We start from the raw sequence: 19,181 nt of genomic DNA on the forward strand, positions 1-19,181 counted from the left end.
CAATTCGTCTAGTCTGGTCGAACTTTTGCGATTAGTCATGGCTAATCTCCTGATTTTGATCGCCATGTCTGTGCGACTTTGTCAGATTTTTCATGCCCGTGTGACTTTTTTTCAAATGACTGATGTTTTCTTGCAATTCATCATGGCCGATCGACTTGTATGACTTCATTTTGCCTCCACAACCTCGTCATGTCTGATGGACTTCCTTCGATTAGTCATGCCCGATCGACCATTTTCAATTTGTCGAGCCCGATCGACTCCTCCCGATCAGTCGCGTCCATTTTCTGTCCGACGGGCTTTTATCGAGCAGTCCCATCCGATGGCCTTTGGTCTCACCGCCTCCACCAGGCTGTCGGCCGAGCCTCGTTTCTCGCCGAACGGCCCGCCGAGCTGAGAAGGAACTCTGAGGGTGGTGTACGCTCTGTAGGGAGGCGGGGCTGCGGAACATAAGGGACGTGTCAAATGTCGATGGGCCGTAGGGCGGGGGGGCTCATTTCGGTTCCGAGGTCTCGGCTCACCTCCGGGGCTGCCGTACCAGACGGGACTCGCCGCCGCTCCCGTCACGCTAACGCCTGCGGGTGGAAATCGCCACATCCGATGAGCGGCCCGGCGCTGACAAAGCGACGGTCGCCGAGCGAACGCGGCTCACCTCTTCCCGCTCCCGTCGGCCGGTCCTCCCGGCCGCCTCCTCCCGATCGCCCCCACGACGGGCTGCCCTCCTCCTCCACCAGGATGAGAGGAGCGTACAAGAGGCGCCCGCGGCGAGGGCACGGATTGGCCCAGGACGCGGAGGACGCCGCGGAGGACGCCGGCCCGGACGATGGGGGGCAGTCGTAACTGTTGTATGTCTGCGGGGAAAAAAAAAGCAACGGGCGTTGACTTTGTGTGTCAGCGTGCGTTCGCGTGCGTGTGTGCGTGCGTTTTCATTTGCGCTTGCCTGAGTGCGGCCGCGGCGCGGAGGAGAATTCGGGTGGTAGGTGCCCGGCACGGGCAAGTCGTCACCGCTGCCCTGACGTCTCAGACACTGAATGTTGAACGACGGCTTTCGACCTGTCGGCCAGCTCTGCTGTCAGCTCATCTTCGACGACGACGACGCAGACGTTGGAATGGGTTGCGTCTCACCTGTGGGCGTGGCCGGAAGAAGACGCCTGCGTGTCGTCCTCCTGCCCTCGCTGTAGCCGTTACCGTAGTGACGGTAGGGGGCGTGGCCATCGCCGTGCAGAGAATCGTCAGGGTAATACCTAGAAAGACACGGACGCATTGTACAAGCGCGACGGCGGCCATCGTGCGGGTGCGCGCGTGCGGGCGCGCGTACCTCTCCACGGAAGTGATGCTATCTGCGTCGTCTTCTCTTGTGTAGTAAGGTGACTCTCTGGACATGTCCATGTCTCCGTTCCTGCAGTGTCTGTCCCTCAAGTCCCTCCTATCAAACAAAAAGCACAGCCGAGCTTCCGCCTCCATTTCATGATTGTCATTGAACATTCCGATTTTATAGATTTGGAGTTGATCTTAATCCTTGCGGGTTTGCCCGCAATCGGCCGTCGCTTACCGCCCATGTTTGTAATGCGACGGCCTCTTGTGGGCGCGGTCGAGGAGGCCGTTGCCGACGGAGTGCCGGCGGCGATGGCGATCGACAGACGACTTCGGGTTGTCTCGCCGCGACACGCGAGCGTCCCGATCGCCGCCGTTTGACATTTTGCCCAGAGAACCGACCCGATGGATCAGACCGCCGTTGGCCGCGCCGCCGTCGACCGCGACCCCGCCCGGACTGACGGACCCTCGCCGGTCTTTGCACGGTCCCGCCGCGTAAGTCTGCACAGGTGGGGAGACGCTGAGCGCGCGCGTGCGTGCGTTTGAGGACGAAAAAGAAGCCCCACCTCTTCCTCGTCCCTCGAGGCCTCCTCCTCCTCCTCCTCCTCTTCTTCCTCTTCCTCCTCTTCCTCCTCCTCTTCCTCCTCCAGGTCTTCATTGAGGGCCAGACGCATCTCTGGACCGAGATCCTGCAGGGTCTTCAGACCCGCTTTACACAGCTGCAAAAGCGCAAGCGCACAGCGGCAATAAAGGCCTGACGTGCGACGGCCGACCGTCCGATCGACAGACCTGTACGGCCGACGGGTTGGTGGCGTCGGTCTCCACACTCAGACCGCCTCGCTCCTTCCTCTTACGGAACTTGCGGAAGTAATCTTGGATCAGGAAGGTTGCGTAGAACTTGCCAACGGTCACTTCCTCCTCTGGGGCGGGAAACGCCAAAGAAAACCGTACAAGTCGGGTCACGGTTGAACATTTGCTTTCTGACTTTTGGAAAGTCGACCTTTGAACGGCTACACAAACCGGCGCGGTGAGTCCAGTACTAATGCCAATGTTCAAAATAACATTTGTACCTTCGTGGGGCGGGATGACTTCATCCAGAAGTTTGGGTTTCATTCTCTTCCAGATCTTCTTAATGATCCCCCGAAGCTCCTCGTTCTCTTGATCCGGGTTGCCTAGCGACAGCACCAAAAGAGCTCGTCAACGGGCAGCCGGGTCGACCGTAGCATTCGCTGCCCGGCGGGTCTACCTTCGGTCTTGATCTTCAGGGCCGTGCGGACCAGCGCAAAGAGGGTGGCGTTGAAGGTCACCATGCCGTCTGCGTTCAGAGGCATGTTCATAGCCACCAGACGCTAACAGAGAGCAACTTCAGCAGTGAGCCGCCTCTTGGGCCCCGAGACCGTAGCCGACATAAAAGTTGTGCTAGCACGTTAGCTCGCAGTACCTTGCAGGCGACTCTGTGAGGACAAAGTTTCCCAAATCCAAGAGGGGGTTGTATCCTCCGAAGTAGAGCCACAACGTCCAAATGTTTAATGCGACCCCTAAGAGACGCCAACACAGACACGGAAGACTCCTACCAGTTACATTTGTGCCTTGATACTGTCATGAAGACGTTTACACCTCCCGGCGGTCGTACTTGGCCTCTGGATCGTATTCTGACCAGATCCTCTTAAACTCATCCAGGTGATGCGGGCCCAGGATGGACCAGTCGCGGGTTAGGTAGTCAAAGTTGTCCATGATGACAGCCACAAACAAGTTGATGATCTGCGGATACGCACATGCACGTGCGTCGCTACACACGTCTGGAATAAAGTACCAGCTACCTCGTGTAAAAAAAATGTTACTATGTTATGTAACAACATCATTTTTACTCTTGTGTGTTAGTCACGTGTGAATCCCCCCCAAAAGTCATATTTGGATGTGTAATAACATGTGTAACAAGGATGTAGCGAATTGGTGTTTGTGTGTGTGTGTGTGTGTGTGTGTGTGGGTGTGTGTGTGTGTACACGCACGAGGAAGGCGCACAACATGAAGAAGCTGATGAAGTAAACAATGGCAAAGTTGCTCCCGCAGCTGAACTCTTCTCCTGGCTCGTAGTCGGATTCGGGATCACAGCGTTTCCCGGGAAGACTGGCGAGCATAATCTCCTGCCACGCCTCGCCTGTCGCACACCTGCATGCGCGCGCACACACACACACACACACACACACACACACACACACAAAGCCACGTACAGTCAACAGGCTGAATAAGAGGTGATAATAAACAGCCGACCTGAAGAGGAGGAGGACAGCCTGAGGAAAAGTCTGGAAGTTGTTGTTCCTGTTGATCTGTGTGTGATCCTGCATGGCAATCTTCCCAAACGTCTGGTGGAGGGCGCGCAAGTCGCAAACCAGGGAAGCAAGGCGGTCAACTTCTCGACATAATGCAAAATGGTGAAAGTTGACTCGTCACCGATAGTCCTCGGCGCACTCTCACCTGCATGCCGATGACGGCGTAGATGAAGAAGATCATGGCAATGAGCAGGGCGACGTACGGCAGCGCCTGAGAAGACACCGGACCAGTTATTGAACTGCATCTAATAGCCTGTTATCTCAGCGGCGGGGATTTGAGTAAAAATGTCCTAACCACTGATGTACTAACATCGTAATAAACGTGTAATAACACAGTAAGATAAGATATCCTTTTTTTTATTTGTCCCACACTGGGGAAATTTACAGCCTCCAGCAGCAAGAATGTGGGTAGAAAGAAGAAAGAAGAAAAACAAACAGACACCGTTCAATTAAGTGCAATATAAATACAAAAGGGATAAATCGCAGTGCTATTTACAATTGTTTTTCACATCATGTGAATATTATTATTATTATTGTTGTTATTTTTTTGTTGTAACACTGTGGTAATAAAAATCAGACCTGCAGCGACTTGATGAAGGTCCACAGCAAGGTGCGGATGCCCTCCCCTTTGCTCAGCAGCTTGACCAATCGCATCACTCGGAAGAGGCGGAAGAAGGTGATGGACACTCGAGAGCTGTCCTCTCCGCTCTGATACACACACACACACACACACACACACACACACAGGTCTGTGGCCTGTAATGACTTGGACAAACACACACACACACATATACACACTAATTTTGGGCTGTTTGTTTACATACGCTGAACTCCGTCACTACGATGTCCACCACGCTGCCAACCACGATGAGAGCGTCAAAGGAATTCCATGCATCCACAAAGTAATGCTGCACACACACACATACACACATACACACAAACACACACACACACGCGCGCGCGCGTTAATGCTGTTACGGTGGCATCATTGCCTGAAAAGGACATCTCACCCGGAGTCTGAGAGCTAACAGTTTGAGTAGCATCTCCACAGTGAAGAGTCCAGTAAAAACCATGTTGAGGATGTCCATGATGTGGCTGAAAGTCTTGGACTGCTCGTAGTGCTACACACGGAAAAAAACACACTTGTCACACACGGCCCCCACGTACGGGTGCCCCGACTTCGATCCCAACTTCCCTTTGCTGACCTCAGCCACCTCCTTTGACTCCACCTTCCCTCGGCTGGACTGAGCTGGACTGCCCCCCCCCCCCTTGAGCCCCACTTTTCCTCATCTTACCCGGTCCGCCCCTGTTCTGGCTTAGCTTCCCCCCCCCCCCCGCCCTTTCAGCCCCGCCTTCCCACAGCTCCACCCACAGGTGTTTACCTGGACGGCGAGCGTGACGGTGTTGAGCAGGATGAGCACAAACATGACGTACTCGAAGGCCGTGGAGTTGATGATGGACCAGAACTTGTACTGGACCGGGTTCTTGGGGATGTAGAGCTTCAGGGGCTGAGCCTTCAGCGCGTATTCCACACATTGACGCTGAGGCGGATGACACGTGACGTCAATGGAGGACGAAGTGTAACGAAATGTAAGTGTGTGTGTGGGGGGGGGGGGCGGGGGGGTCACCTGGTTCTTGTCCAGTTCACAGTTTTTGTACTCCTGCTCGCCCTGCTCCCTGAATGTGATGATGACGAAACCCACGAAGATGTTCATCATGAAGAAGGCGATGATGATGATGTAGACGATGAAGAAGATGGAAATTTCCACGCGGTAGTTGTAGATGGGACCCGAGTTCTCCCCGTTGGCGTCGATGGCCTTGTAGAGCAGGCTGGGGGCGGGGGGGGGAGGAGCTTTAAAAGTTAGAAAACCGCGACACACAGACGCAATGACAGAGCGCTTACTTACGCAGGCCAGCCCTCAAAGGTGGACACGGTGAAGAGCGCCATCATCCCCATGAGCACGTTGTCAAAATTGAAGTCACTGTTGTGCCAAATTCTTTCCCGCACCATCGGATGATTCACGTCTCCGTCTTTGTACACCACAAACGTCCCTCTGCGTGTACCGACACACATGCGCGCACAAACGGGTAAACGTCATGTCATGGCGATTTACCCCCCCCCCCCCCCCCAAAAAAAAAGATGTTAAAGTTGGCCGTACTTGCACTGCTCAGGAGTGTGCTTGGCCTCATCGGTACACCGATAGAATTTACCCTGATGAAACAACGACACCATTTTTGATCAGTTACACACACGTGTACTGCGCATGCATACACAATGGCAGACAAATAAAAACATGCATAGGGGGTGGGCGTCAATTTGTAATTAGAAGCCAGTACGTAATTCTTTGCACAAGTCTTCGTTTTATTTTTAAAGGAGGAATTGGTTTATCTCATATATCGATTTTGTTCAAAGTGGGGAAAAAAAAACACATTTCCAGGAAGCATAAAGTCGACGCACGTGATTCGCCTTGGCGGGCCACGTAAAATGATTTCACGGGCCCCCGGGCCTTGAGTTTGACACCTGTGGGTTCGGAGGTAGGGTTAGGTGAAGGTTGTGTCTGGGATTTATCGTTACTGTCGAATTGGAGATGACATAGGAGTCGGTCGACCGGGGAGCACATCGGCCTCACCGCACAACTCCTGTGTGGAGTTTGCATGTTTTCCGCCGTGCCAGTGTGGCTTTTCTCCGGGTGCTGCGGTTTCCTCCCGCATTCCAAAAAACACGCATAGCAGCATTCTCACCTTGAACAGCTGGACGCCGATGCACGCAAACATGAACTGGAGCAACGTCGTCACGATCATAATGTTCCCGATGGTCCTGATGGCCACGAACACACACTGGACCACGTGCTGTGAGACACGCAAACACACACACACACGCAGAAACATACACAAAGCTTCATCGTCATCATCATCATAATCATCATTCAATTTAGCGAAGCTGGAGAATGCCCGGTGGCCATTTTGACCAGCACGCCCATTCGCTTACCTTGAGGCCTTTGGCTCTGTTGATGGCCCTCAGGGGCCTGAGCACACGGAGGACCCTCAGGATCTTGACCACCGAGATGGCGCTGGAACTGCACATACCAACACACTCGCACGATGCTCGTAGAACGCAAGAAACATTTGGCCAAATTGCTGATTCAACTGACGAGCTGGCTGGCCCGCGTCGCTATTTCATGTTAGCCTAGGGTATCTGCTGCTAAGATATCGATCATTTGATTGATTGATTGATTGATTGACTAGGGATTTGGAACGTTCTGTGCATCACGGTGAGAGGTTTACCGCCCTGCTTTCTTCATGGACTTCTGGTGGAATCTTCCATCTTGCCGCTATTCACTTTCAAGACGGCCGACGACACGTTGGGTGGCAATGCTAGTTAACTATTCCTCTGCTAATTCGGTGCCTATGAAGCAGCAGCCAGGAGATTAGATGCCACTTTAGGCAGTCACGGAAAGCGGCCCCGATTTGTGCATTTTTTCAGCAAATATTTTGAATTCTTCCTCCATAAAATTTGATGGAGAAAAGAGAGCGAGTACTGACTGCAGGAAGAAAGAGACGAGTGAGACGCTGACGACGAGGAGATCCAGCAAGTTGAACCAGTTCCTGCAGAAGGAACCCTGGTGCAGGAACGCTCCGTGAACCGTCATCTGGCGCAAAGATGGGAAAGTGAGCCAGCAGCAAAAAAAAAGCAAACCCCGCGTGCGTCGTCACGCTGGCTACCTTGAACAGGATTTCCACGGTGAAGATGGAGGTGAAGGCGTAGTCGGCGTAACCTAAGACCTGAACACACGCCGCGCTCATTCGTAAATGGAAACCATTTCAAATAGCAAATGAATACATGAGATCAATCTTTCTTATCGACGCGGCGAGGTGGGGAGTGGTTAGCGTCAGCGGGCCTCCTCCCGTTCTGTGAGGGGGGCAAGGTGGCCATGAGCGGATTTTACTGCGGGGAATTCGGCATCAACCGACTGCGGCAGGTCCTGTGGAGAGCCACGTCATTTTTGGAAATGGCCTCCGATATTCAACGGGTGTTGATTTTCGTGACTCGTGGTCTTCTGAAAGGTCTTCGTCAACAAAGGAGTGGAGAAGATGGGGTTGTGTAAACGAGTCCACGATGAGTCCTTTACAGATAGAGAAGGTATTCTGAAGTGCGCAGGTATAGCAAGTAGCGTTACAGTCAAACCTCGTTACGCCGTACCTGGAGGGACATCACCAATCTCGAAGTTAGAACGGGAGTATAATGTACAGATTTGTTCCGATATTTTGTTTTTAAAACAAGGTCGCGGCGGCAGTTCGCTTCCCACGGTCGGTCGTAGTCAAGGCCTTTTCACTACTTTGTGGGGACAATCCGGTCGTTATCGTGACGTTTATATTGTCATGGCAATTTTCCGCCGATATGCGGAAATCCGCCGTTTTATTTCTTAAATTGATCATTTTTGTGAATCGTCTAAATCCGTTGAGAAAATTTTAGGGGGGGGGGGGTCAGGTACCTTATCGTCGAGTTTTCACGAGCTCTCCCGATCAGTCTTTCCATCTTCCGATTGTAAACAGCCCTGCGATTGGACGTGTATGATGTCCTACTTGTTGTGATTGGTCGCCCCGTCCAGGCCACGCCCCTTTCCGCTTTTTTTCATCACTAGCCATTGCCATCCCTGATATTATAAAGGTGTTGAACTACATTGTGACTTCGTGAAATGTGAACATTGTGGAAACGTAAACGGGGTACGTTGAAAAGTAAAATAGTCTGTTGGACTCGTGGGGAATTGTCGTTTGCGAAGTCGACTCTGCGTATATCAACCAGCCACGAATGTAGGCCTCCGCGCACCCACCCAAAGCTAACATCTGTGCAATCGCCGTGCTCGTTGCGTGAGGACAGCTGCTGCTCGCGCCATGTGCGTGCACGTCTGGGCTTGGTGATGTTTGTGTCAGCTGCTGACCCACTTCTGGAATAATCCGCTCAATCCACTGGCATGGAGACCTCCTGGGCTTCCGCCTTAGATGATGACTTTTTTTTTTTGGGTCCCCACAGCATACTTGTGTTTGTTGGAGTGGGGAACGACGGGGGTGGACTTACATTGTTCCGGAAGGAGTGCGCCCTGATGGGATCCTCGGCGGCCAATGAGCATGAGCTGAGGATGATGAAGACCAGGATCAGGTTGGTGAAGATGTGGTGGTGGATCAAAGTGTGGCACGCCACTCGGATGCTGGAGACACACACACACACAAAATCCGCACACATCACGGAACGTCTTTAAACCCAGCATATGGCCCAGCAGGAAGCCAAACTCACGGGTTGGTCTTGCTGAGGCAGAAGAAGGCGCTGCCTTCTGGGATGGGAAGAACCTTTTCCTTGGGTGGTGCCAGGTCAGCCATCTTCAGCTGCACGCCGCCGTCTGGTGGGAGGCCGCAAACGGTACGCGTGTTACGCTCCCAGAATGGCACGAGAACCAGATGATGTCATCACGTTATCACGCGGCATGGAATCATCTCACCAACTTTGCCCTCAGGATGGACTCCATCTTCCTTGCACTCACTCACTCATGGTAAAACACGCACGGTCACACGCACACGATCACATTGTATGACGCCGTCTCACCATCTTCGCCTTCCGGTAGCGCCTCCTCTTCCTCGTACTCGGTGTCTTCATCAATGTCCACCTGCGGGCACCGAGTTAAAAAGTGAACGAGGAGCCAGATGAAATCACAGTCGGGACCTTCAGCTTTACCTTCACTTCCTTCTCTTCCTCCGCCTCTTCATCCGTTCCGTCCATCTTTTTCCTGCACGAAGACAAAAGCAGCAGGCTGTCAGCCTCGCTTCCAGCTGATCACGCCCCCCTCCACCCCCACCCCTCACCCGCGCTGCTTACTCTTTGGCCTTGTCATCTCCATCCCCTCCGGCCAAATTGTCCACAGCGATGGCCAAGAAGACGTTGAGCAGGATGTCTGAGGTGCGTTAAGAAGATTTCTCCTGGCTCAAATCGTCACAGAGGTGGTCACTGGCTCAAGGAAATGGAAAAACTTTGTGCTCAAGGAAAACCTTGAGCAGGTCAATATTGAACATGGAACTCGCTGCTCTTGTAATGCAAACGTGGAGTTCCTCAGGGTTCTTCTTTTGGTCCCTTTTGATTGGACAAAGACACCAAGAGGACATGGCCAAAGGATACAGTTGCCGCAAATGAAGAGGATGACAAAGTAGATGCAGACGATCATGCCGGGAAAGACGGGGCCGCCGTACGCCATGATGCCATCGTACATCACCACGTTCCAGTCCTCGCCTGTCAGGATCTGCGACATGAGGTCGGGTTATCGGTGACACACACAGCGATACGGCTGAGGGGGGGGGGGGGGCGGAGCTGTTCAATGGTCTGTAACCGTCTGTAAAACCTTGGCTGTGATATCCCAACATGGGGGACTTGGGTCAGTAATTTTAGGTCTTGGCTATTTGGCTAAGATTCACAAAAGACTCAACTTGACGAAGACTTTAAGCGAAGGCTTGAAAAGTCCCGTGAATTTACATGTGAGGCTTAAAATCTGCTTTTAAAAGATATTGAGAGACTTTTTCATTGTTTTTGAAGGAAATTGCTTCTCCCGTGTCATGTGAGCAACCCACCAGAAAGCAATGAAATGAGCGGAAAGAGCTTTTGGGGGTCATTCGATTTGCATTCCAGGATTTTAGGCTTTTGAGAAAATTGAGATTGGCAATGTGCAAGATTGAAAAAGATAAGAGATCCAAACAATGGAACTGAATCTGTCCATCTGAACACCACAAAGACGAGTTAGCCAGGTGAACGTCACCGTTTAGCTTCGCTGGCCACTCAAACACGAGCTAAGCTTCATGTCGGTCATGCGCTCAACCGAGAAGAAAAACACCGTCGATGCGACCGCGCGTGCGCGAGCGCGGCGAACCGGGCGTCAGCGGTCTCTACCTGGAAGCAGGTGAGCAGCGCCTGCGGGAAGGCGTCAAAGGTGCTGCGCTTGGTCTGCGTCTCGTCGAAATTGAACTTGCCGCCAAAGAGCTGCATGCCCAGCAGGGCGAAGATGATGAGGAAGAGGAAGAGCAGCAGCAGTAGCGAGGCGATGGACTTCATCGAGTTGAGCAGAGACGCCACCAGGTTGGACAGAGCCGTCCAATGGCTGCGCAGAGGAGACGGGCGCTCGAGGATTTGTCACGCCGGGAAGTTTTCGCGGTGCGGCGTTTCCTGTCCCGTCCTCACCGCGTGACCTTGAAGATACGCAGCAGGCGGACGCAACGCAGCACGGAGATTCCCAGCGGCGGCATGATCTCCAGCTCCACCAGGATGGTCTCCACGATGCCGCCGCAAACCACGAAGCAGTCAAAGCGGTTGAAGAACGCCACAAAGTAATGAGCCAGGCCCAGGCTGTACATCTTCAGCAGCATCTCCACCGTGAAGAGCGACAGCAGCACCTTGTTGGCGATATCTGCACACCGCACGAGGTATACAGCTGCTAACGTGCAACGTGTAAACGGTAACACACAGTAACACGGACCTGGTCGCGCAATCCTGGCCACTCGTGTAGATGGAACACGCAAATGGAAGCACTCGTGAATAACGCACGCGCATGGAAACATTTGGGAACTGGCAAGCGGTTCGGGGTGTCCCCCCGCCTACTGCCCGAAGACGGCTAGGAGAGAAGCGGAACGGAAAATGGATGGATGGACGGACCTGGTCACACGCACGGTAACACACACAAAAGCACGCAACGGTCAAACAAATGTAGTCACGCGCATGTGATAACAGAGCTCGGAGGCGGGAGAAGCAGAGCGCACCGAACAAAAACACTTACTGGGGCAGAAATTCAAAACACAAACCAAGTCCTGAAAACCCCAATAAACTAAAGTAAGAAACAAAAACCAAAACAAAACATGGCAGTCCTTTTAACAAAAAAACAAACAAAAAAATGAGCGGATGACATGACAACCAACAGGTGCGACGCTGGAGGAGAAGCCCTACAATGCCACCTGTTGGTCACAAACAGGAACAGAACCATGACAGTAACCTACGAAACAAAACCAAATCTAACCTAACCAAAAAAAAAGAATCATGACAAATTGAGCTGACACACAACAAGCACACGGACATGGTCACATAGAAACACGCACGGCGTTTAAAGAGTTAGAGGGGGCCACGGCCGTACCCTGCACCTGCGTCAGCCAATCGGGTTGGTCGTAGTGCTCGGAGGCGCTGAGGGAAGTGTTGAGGAAGACGAGCAGCAGGACCAGCCAATAGAAGGTCACCGATTTGACGGCCGTGCGACAGTTCCTGCGACACACTCGGTTCCAGCGTCGCAGGGTCCGACTGGGTTCAACCGAGGCGGCAAAACATCGCCGTGAGGTCACTTTCCCGTCTGCCCGCCCACTCCGCCGATAAACTGGCTTGTGATTTTCAACTCACCAGCAGCCGATCTTCATCATTCGAGCGCTGAAACGAAAGAGGCGAGGCAATGTGCCGACGGGATCACCGTGAGCTTTGAGCGGGGTGTGTGTGGGCGTTACCAGCAGGCCTGGCAGCAGTTGGTGTGTTCTTCATCGATGTTTTCCGTGTTCTCCGACGCCGTTTCGCTGGCAGGAAGACTTGCTGAGCGGGCGACATGACGCACTCATGTGACCGTTGACACTCGTCGGGGAATTTGCTGATCTGAACCATTGATTGACCATCTCATCGGAGGGTCATTAGCCAAAAGTGTGTGTGTGTGTTTCGCACCATGTGTCTCATTGGAGTGACTGAACCATCCAAACTTTCCTCTCTTCTTATCCGACAAATCACCGAGAGATGGACCTACACACACACACACACACACACTTCATTAATCTGCACGAACGCATGCTAAAACACACAGACACACACACACACACACACACACACACACACACACACACACACACACACACACACACACTCTTCATTAATCTGCACGCACGCATGCTAAAACACACACACACACACACACACACACACACACTCACGCTGGTTTCCTTCCTCTTCCAGCTCGTCCATGTCCTCCGCCTGAGTGATCCAGTCCATGTATCCACACAGGTCCTCCTCCATCTGCTGCTTCTCACGGAGCTTCTGGAAATCTCCCCGAGCCTTCGCCTTCTCCCTCTCCTTGCTGAACTCTCTGCAACGTCAACCCCCAAGATGACTCCAGGCTTGACGATAGTGGGCTCGACAATAACAGTGGGCAGCAGGGGGGGGGACGCAAAGTGAGCATGTCGAGCCAACCAAAGTCCACCGACGCCGGCCTGACGCGCCAAAAGTGAGGGAACACATCGATGGTGACCGGTGCCGGTTCTGCTAGCGTAGCCTTAAGCCGACAATGAGATGTCAACGACATAAAAAAATGCCCAAGAAGAACGTCACGGCAATCTGTACGTAACATAAGAACGCCACCAAAATGTCACAATGGCTCAACAGTACCGGACCAAAAAAAAAAAAGGATATTTAAATTCAAGTGCCAGAGAGTGCCTTGAGAAGTTAACTGACCCGCTGAGGACACCGAGGACCAGGTTGAGAACGAAGAAGGAGCCGAAGATGACCAGGCTGACGAAATAGACCCACGGCAGCTCGAAGCCGATGGCGTCGTTCATCTGCGCGCACGAGCGGATTGTTATGAGGGCGGCCATGACGGTGGGGCGGGTAAAGCGACGGAATGCTACCAGGGGCCGTCGGCGACATCATTCTCACGCGCGACGCAAACACTTTCCGACACACAACGGAAAGGCTCTCATAGTTACACTCATGACGCGAGATAAACTCAAAACATGAGTTTCAATCGTATCTCTGACTGACAGCATTTCAGTCGTGGATCTGAGCAAAAAAAAAAAAAAGAAATCTTTGATGTTTTCGTGTGAGAGTGTTTCAGCAGAGGGAGTAGGAGTGTTTTGATGGGATGTATGAGAGTATAAGAGCAGTGTGAATAAGAGCATTTTGGGAGCATGTGTGTGAGAGTGTTTGAGCTATGCGTGAGAGCATTTCAGAAATGTGAAAGAGAACGTTCAGGACACTGAAAAAAAAATGGCGTTGAAATGACTCCAATTTACGGCAGCGAGTGGACGCGCCAAATAAAATGGTTTGGATCCCGAGACATTTTTGAAGTTGGATGTCTCGTCGACTTCAAAATGTACCTGCGTCGCGCAACCACTTGATGAAATCAATTTTAAGAAAAACATTTTTTTCCAGAGTCATGTGCGCGATGGGTAATCCTGAATTCCGTCGCCGACGGCCCCTCATCCAGCGCGCCGGCCGGTCCTTTGTCACCCAGTAGAGGACGTCGGTCCAGCCCTCCATGGTGATGCACTGGAACACCGTCAACATGGCGAAGAAGAAGTTGTCGAAATTGGTGATGCCGCCGTTGGGCCCGTCCCAACGCCCGCGACACTCGGAGCCGTTCACCGCGCACTGGCGGCCGTGACCCGCGAAGGCGCACGGCACCGGGTCGTCCTCCACATACGTATCTGCCGAGGACAAAGACGTGAAGCGCGACCGCGAACGTCCAATGAGCCTTTGCATCCAAAGGTCATCCGGGGCCGCGCACCGGTTTCCATGTAGTAGCAAGTCCTGTGCATGCGTCCGATGAAGAGCTCCAGGCCGATGATGGCGTAGATGATGATGACGAAGAGGACCAGCAGAGCGATGTGGAGCAGCGGAACCATGGCCTTCATGATGGAGTTCAGCACAATCTGCAGACCTGCCAGACAAGCGCTCGTCAACGCACGCGAGACGCTCCGGCCGCCACGCGCCCCCCTCGCGCCGCACTCACTGGGAACTCCGGAAACCAGCCGGAGGGGCCGCAAGACCCGGAAGGCGCGCAGAGCTTTGACGTCCAAACCTCCAGGTTTGCCCGGCATGTGGTGCGCGCTGGCCTGCTCGCCCGACTTGTGCGTCATGGTCTCCAGGACGACACTGAACAACCTGTTGCGGAGACGGGACGGGATCACAGTAACCACGTCGCAAGCCATCGTGGGACCGCGCAAAGGCAGGACGGCAATGGCGCCAAGGGCGGTCCACGCTACGTTTTGGACTTGGATGGATCAGGTGGGACAGGAAGTGCTTCTCCACATTCACTCAACCTGGCCCGAACTGAAGTAGAACCCGAGGCTCGTATTTAACGAGCCAAAGACAAGCCCGAGTCATCCTAAACGCTAGTGACAGCTTGACGCCTGAGCGCGGTGGAGAAATGAGCTCGATAGCAAGGAAACAACAACAACGGAACAGCAATGTTTACAAGATCATAAACGCCACGTCAACGTCAACTCGCGAGAGCTTGACAATCAGGCTACACTTGTGATAATACTCACCATTAATGTGAATGATTTTTCCATTCCTCACGATTGCTAAAAATCCAGCAAAACAAGCGGAATTATAGTCAGCTTGCCGGGTCCATACGCGGAGTTGCTGCTAGCTTGCGCGCTTCCTTTAAGCTGTCTCTCGCAGGGGGTTTTTGATGCGAACGTAGCAACGTAGCATGGCGCGTGTCAAAGTGCCGCTTTACGTTTCATCGATGGTATTTTGCAAATCAGACACACCGCAGAACCTGTTCTCTCCACAAAGGTGAATCCTTCGCTCCATTCGTCCCGAAGTCTACCACACTCCTCATCTTTTTTTCTTTTCGCCATCTCATTCCTTTGGGATTAGCTTTGAGCAAATGACCGAGCGGGCTGATTGCAAAACGGGGCAGTTACCCCTTTCCGCAGCAACGGCAACGTAGACCGGTATTATCCAATCAAAATGGCTCCTGGAGCCAACCGCAGCCCCAAACAGGAAATGAGCAGTCAGAAATCGATGGATGGATTAAACAAGCGAGAATATTTTGTTTTATCTGTGAGCCAGAAAGAGCCACACACTGTATGGCTCGCGAGCCGTAGGTTCCCGACCCCTGGGCTGCACCGACGTAACAATGCAACGATCCCAAAAACACAGAAGCAACCTGACAAACAGCAGTCGGTATGGTCACAGAAAGGCTAACAAGCTTCTCAAGCACAGAAAACACAAAGGCAGAACAAGGAGTGTCCTCACGGCAGTCTTTGAGGAGGAAGAGTTTCATGTTCTGCTGACAAGTCATCGACAGAAAGCGATGCGAGCTCAAAAACCGAGTGGACGGAGGGCGTTTGTCCTCCGGCCGCCATGACGGCAGGCTTCATCACGACCCCGAGGACGGGCAGCGAGGGCAACGGTGAGCAAAATTTGTCAGCGCCAGCGAGGGGCTCCGCCAGCCCGGCCGTGACGAGCCGAGCGTTACGCACGCTCGCGACAACGGCGCCGAATCGCATCAAATGCGGCGGGGCCGCGGGCGTCCGCTAGCGACGCCCGACAAACGAGGACGTCAGCTCACGTTTGCCTCGGCTCTCAAACGCTTTAGCGCCGCGCCGCTGCACCGCAACCGCTGACGGACACTCAACCCACTCACCCGGTCGCTAAGATGGATAACTGCTATGAATAAGAATGAACACAAAATGAATGCGAAAATCACATAAGAACAGAACAATAACATTAACCTGAACAATAACACGCAAATTCTGCAACAGTTTCAACAAATAACATACCCATATTGTCAGCGTGTCATAATAATAAGATCCGAATAACAAGCCAACATGCAAGGCGTTGCACCAGAGCTGGCTTGGGGGGTGGGGGGGGGGGGGGTGCTATAGCCCCCATTTATTTATTTAGATGAGACCTATCGTGGAAGAACGTAACACTAACATGAAAAACACAGGACATTATCCATCAACAATAGCAAAACGATACAAAATGAACAACGACGTCGTGAAACATCTTCACCCGGTAGCTTCGATGTTACTATTTGAATTAAATCTTTCATCAAGATGTATGTGTCACTGCTTATGCAATAGAAAGAAGTCACAACTGAACAATATCATCACAAAACGTTAGCTAAGCTTACCCGACGATGACGATAACAAAATCCAGAAGGTTCCAGCCATTGCGGATGTAAGAACTCGGGTGCATGACCAGACCATAAGCCAGGATCTTCAGGAAGGTTTCCACCGTGAAGATGATGAGGAAGACATACTCCACTTGTTCCTAAAGGAAACACAGCGCTGTCAAATATCCTCTCTCCAAATGTCCAAACGTCTTCACTATGTGTCTTAAAGTTCTCATGCCGTATCTATACGTGCTCGCAAACGTCCCCACTTTGCAGCAGATTGTCCTGTTTGTGTGTAAATGTCCTCACATTGTATCCGACTGTCCGAATTTTGCGTTTAAATCGTCATACTGACCTGTCTACGAAACGGCAAAAGTGTCAGCGGGCAAGTCGCTTAGCTTTAGCTTGTCTTGGGAACGGCCATAGGCTGGCTTCGTACAAGGTGTGGTCTACGCGTGTGCGTCATTTGAGGGGTGTGTGCGGAGTGTACGGCTCACCAGGTCGTGGTTGGTGGAGTTGGAGTCGTCCTCAGGAAAGGGCTTGGACACACCCAATGCAACACAGTTAGCGAAGATGGCTAACAGGATGAAGATGTCAAAAGGCCTGAGGGACACTAAGGAAGCTCAAATTTTTCACTGGAAATACGTCACGGGCTGCCACGCATAAAGTCCATCCTTGGTGGTTGAACAGCGGTAACAGGAAGTGATGTCACGAGCATCCGAATAATTAGCTCCGTAACTGCGATTACAAAAGGATACTTCCATTCGACAATGGAGAGCGCAGCACGTCTGATCGGGTTGTTGAGCTTCAGGCAGAACAATGCTCGGGGCGCTCGCTGGACCTGATTGCTTCCCTGGACCTGGACAGGAAGTGACATCATCACCTTTCGACAGTGTCTTTTTCCTACCGCGTTGTCCTCTATGTGTACTTTCAGTGACACATAGCGAATTCCCTCACTCCTTTCTTAGCGTGTTATCTAACCTGCCTGCTAGCGTGTTATTCAACCTGTCCTTTAGCACCTTGACACGTTCCTTCGCAAGCTGTCTCACAAATTTCTTAGCATGTAGTCCGACCTGTCTCTTAGCATGTGGTCTCAAACGTCACTGAGCTCGCGTGTTTTTGCTGCTCTCTAATTGGGAGATGAACAGCAATATTCACAAGTAACTCTCGGTGAGTCGCGTATCGCTTAACGCCTTGTCTGACCTGTTTCTTGGCGTGTTGTCCTCTCCTACGTTGCGTTCCGGTGGAACTGGTGGTTGAGTGGAGGGTGTCTGTCCTGGTCATTCGCACTCCCTGGTCCTGGCCTTCCAGCTCCTCGTCCCAGTCCCCTCCTCCGCCTCTGTCCTCTGCCGCACCTCCGCCACCGCCTCCTCCTCTGTCTTCCTCTCCGCCCTCCTCACCCTCGCCGCCACCGTCTTCACCGTCCACGGCGTTGGCATAGCCGTTACCCGCCGCGCCTGGCAACCGACATGAGGATTCAGCAATGGCGGACGCAAACAGGCTGGAGGAAAAAAAAGCCGCCAGTGGAGCTTGCGGCGCAGTCGCCCTCTTACTGGACTGGTGCGGGCGGTTCACGCGGCCGTCGCCGGTCAAACGCTAATTCTGTGCGACCAGAAGGCAGCTAGGCGTAGCGGCGCAAGTGGCCTGTTTGAGTGCATCCATTTCTCGGGCAAGGAACTTCAAAGTTGGACTTTGAAAAGCCCAGCGTGCCCAAGCAGAAAATGAATGGATGGACGGATGGACTGGAGCTCCAGCGGGAACGCAGACCCTCCAGCCCAGTGTGGCCGTTTTCCCACACATCCTTTTCGGATGAGGGGTGCGGGTTTGCCCCCTGGAAGTGAATTTGAAAGGGGTGGGGCGGGGGGGGGGGTGTCAAGCTCACACTTTGAGATGAAAAATGAAACTAAATCTAAGATACGGTATCGACCTTAACATCCTACGTCGAATGCAGCTTACGAAAAGCCTCTTGCGTTTGCACATCTTGGTGACTTATCGCCAAAAAACAAATCCAGCATGACTGAGACGGCGTGTAAAATGCTCATATCCTCATTCTCTCATCCTTGTGAAATTTACAGAGGGCAAAATGAGAAATTGCGGTGGCGAGCGATCGCCGTTTTGGGGAATGTCTGTACAATGATTTTCAATGGACACATTTTGGCTGCTTCCTTCCCTGACTCCCATCAAGACATTTGAAGAGGGTTGGGGGGCGTGATTCTATTGCTGACTTGTGAAGGGGAGTTTTGAGAGGAGTTGGGTATTGACTGATTTCAAGGCAGCCGCCAAAGATCATTCTCCTGATGAAAAACAAAAATAAACGAATTGAGCTTGTTCGTGAGGAAATGGACCATGGATCGCTTCAAAACAGAAAGACCATTGAGGACTAAGGAACTCAGAAGTTTGCACGCTTGGGAGGATTTGGACTTTTAAAAACTTGCCAGTTCCTTTCCATTTCGTGTGCTATAAGCTTGACTGAATATTTGTCTTAAGTCTTGCCATAAAACAACTTCTTATCTGGCTACTTCCCCTGAATCTGGCTGTTTCCACTTCTCTCTTTGTGCGCTAGCTCAGAATTTGACACTTTGTTGTTCTTGTTGTCGGAATTTATTATTATTATTTTTTTTAGTTCTTTGGTCAATGC

General features: G+C 52.3%; 1 protein-coding gene across 1 annotated transcript in view; it reads right to left on the reverse strand.

Annotated features, from left to right (window-relative positions):
• cacna1fb (calcium channel, voltage-dependent, L type, alpha 1F subunit) overlaps positions 1-19,181 on the reverse strand; it is a 28,701-nt gene that overhangs the window by 3,020 nt on the left and 6,500 nt on the right. Inside the window, exons 2-49 of the mRNA XM_086113436.1 lie at positions 17,747-18,000; positions 17,302-17,402; positions 17,041-17,146; positions 16,562-16,701; positions 14,423-14,574; positions 14,198-14,350; positions 13,921-14,117; positions 13,147-13,250; positions 12,630-12,781; positions 12,367-12,441; positions 12,159-12,240; positions 12,058-12,084; positions 11,801-11,961; positions 10,858-11,083; positions 10,570-10,777; positions 9,808-9,928; positions 9,511-9,586; positions 9,370-9,421; positions 9,241-9,301; positions 8,935-9,037; positions 8,719-8,848; positions 7,365-7,424; positions 7,185-7,291; positions 6,631-6,718; positions 6,384-6,491; positions 5,801-5,853; positions 5,549-5,695; positions 5,270-5,471; positions 5,024-5,182; positions 4,652-4,762; positions 4,466-4,549; positions 4,221-4,349; positions 3,787-3,852; positions 3,583-3,674; positions 3,321-3,480; positions 2,945-3,072; positions 2,753-2,849; positions 2,558-2,660; positions 2,382-2,483; positions 2,101-2,231; positions 1,878-2,030; positions 1,550-1,812; positions 1,316-1,423; positions 1,123-1,241; positions 938-1,050; positions 650-848; positions 519-572; positions 337-437 (exon numbers count right to left, since the gene is read on the reverse strand). Of these exons, the coding sequence (XP_085969562.1) occupies positions 337-437; positions 519-572; positions 650-848; positions 938-1,050; positions 1,123-1,241; positions 1,316-1,423; positions 1,550-1,812; positions 1,878-2,030; positions 2,101-2,231; positions 2,382-2,483; positions 2,558-2,660; positions 2,753-2,849; positions 2,945-3,072; positions 3,321-3,480; positions 3,583-3,674; positions 3,787-3,852; positions 4,221-4,349; positions 4,466-4,549; positions 4,652-4,762; positions 5,024-5,182; positions 5,270-5,471; positions 5,549-5,695; positions 5,801-5,853; positions 6,384-6,491; positions 6,631-6,718; positions 7,185-7,291; positions 7,365-7,424; positions 8,719-8,848; positions 8,935-9,037; positions 9,241-9,301; positions 9,370-9,421; positions 9,511-9,586; positions 9,808-9,928; positions 10,570-10,777; positions 10,858-11,083; positions 11,801-11,961; positions 12,058-12,084; positions 12,159-12,240; positions 12,367-12,441; positions 12,630-12,781; positions 13,147-13,250; positions 13,921-14,117; positions 14,198-14,350; positions 14,423-14,574; positions 16,562-16,701; positions 17,041-17,146; positions 17,302-17,402; positions 17,747-18,000 (5,918 nt within the window). The remainder of the gene's footprint in view (positions 1-336; positions 438-518; positions 573-649; positions 849-937; positions 1,051-1,122; positions 1,242-1,315; positions 1,424-1,549; positions 1,813-1,877; positions 2,031-2,100; positions 2,232-2,381; positions 2,484-2,557; positions 2,661-2,752; positions 2,850-2,944; positions 3,073-3,320; positions 3,481-3,582; positions 3,675-3,786; positions 3,853-4,220; positions 4,350-4,465; positions 4,550-4,651; positions 4,763-5,023; positions 5,183-5,269; positions 5,472-5,548; positions 5,696-5,800; positions 5,854-6,383; positions 6,492-6,630; positions 6,719-7,184; positions 7,292-7,364; positions 7,425-8,718; positions 8,849-8,934; positions 9,038-9,240; positions 9,302-9,369; positions 9,422-9,510; positions 9,587-9,807; positions 9,929-10,569; positions 10,778-10,857; positions 11,084-11,800; positions 11,962-12,057; positions 12,085-12,158; positions 12,241-12,366; positions 12,442-12,629; positions 12,782-13,146; positions 13,251-13,920; positions 14,118-14,197; positions 14,351-14,422; positions 14,575-16,561; positions 16,702-17,040; positions 17,147-17,301; positions 17,403-17,746; positions 18,001-19,181) is intronic.

Source organism: Hippocampus guttulatus, chromosome 1 (genome assembly GCF_054856545.1).
Source record: "Hippocampus guttulatus isolate MCC_2025c chromosome 1, RoL_Hgut_1.0, whole genome shotgun sequence".
Lineage (NCBI taxonomy): Eukaryota > Metazoa > Chordata > Actinopteri > Syngnathiformes > Syngnathidae > Hippocampus > Hippocampus guttulatus.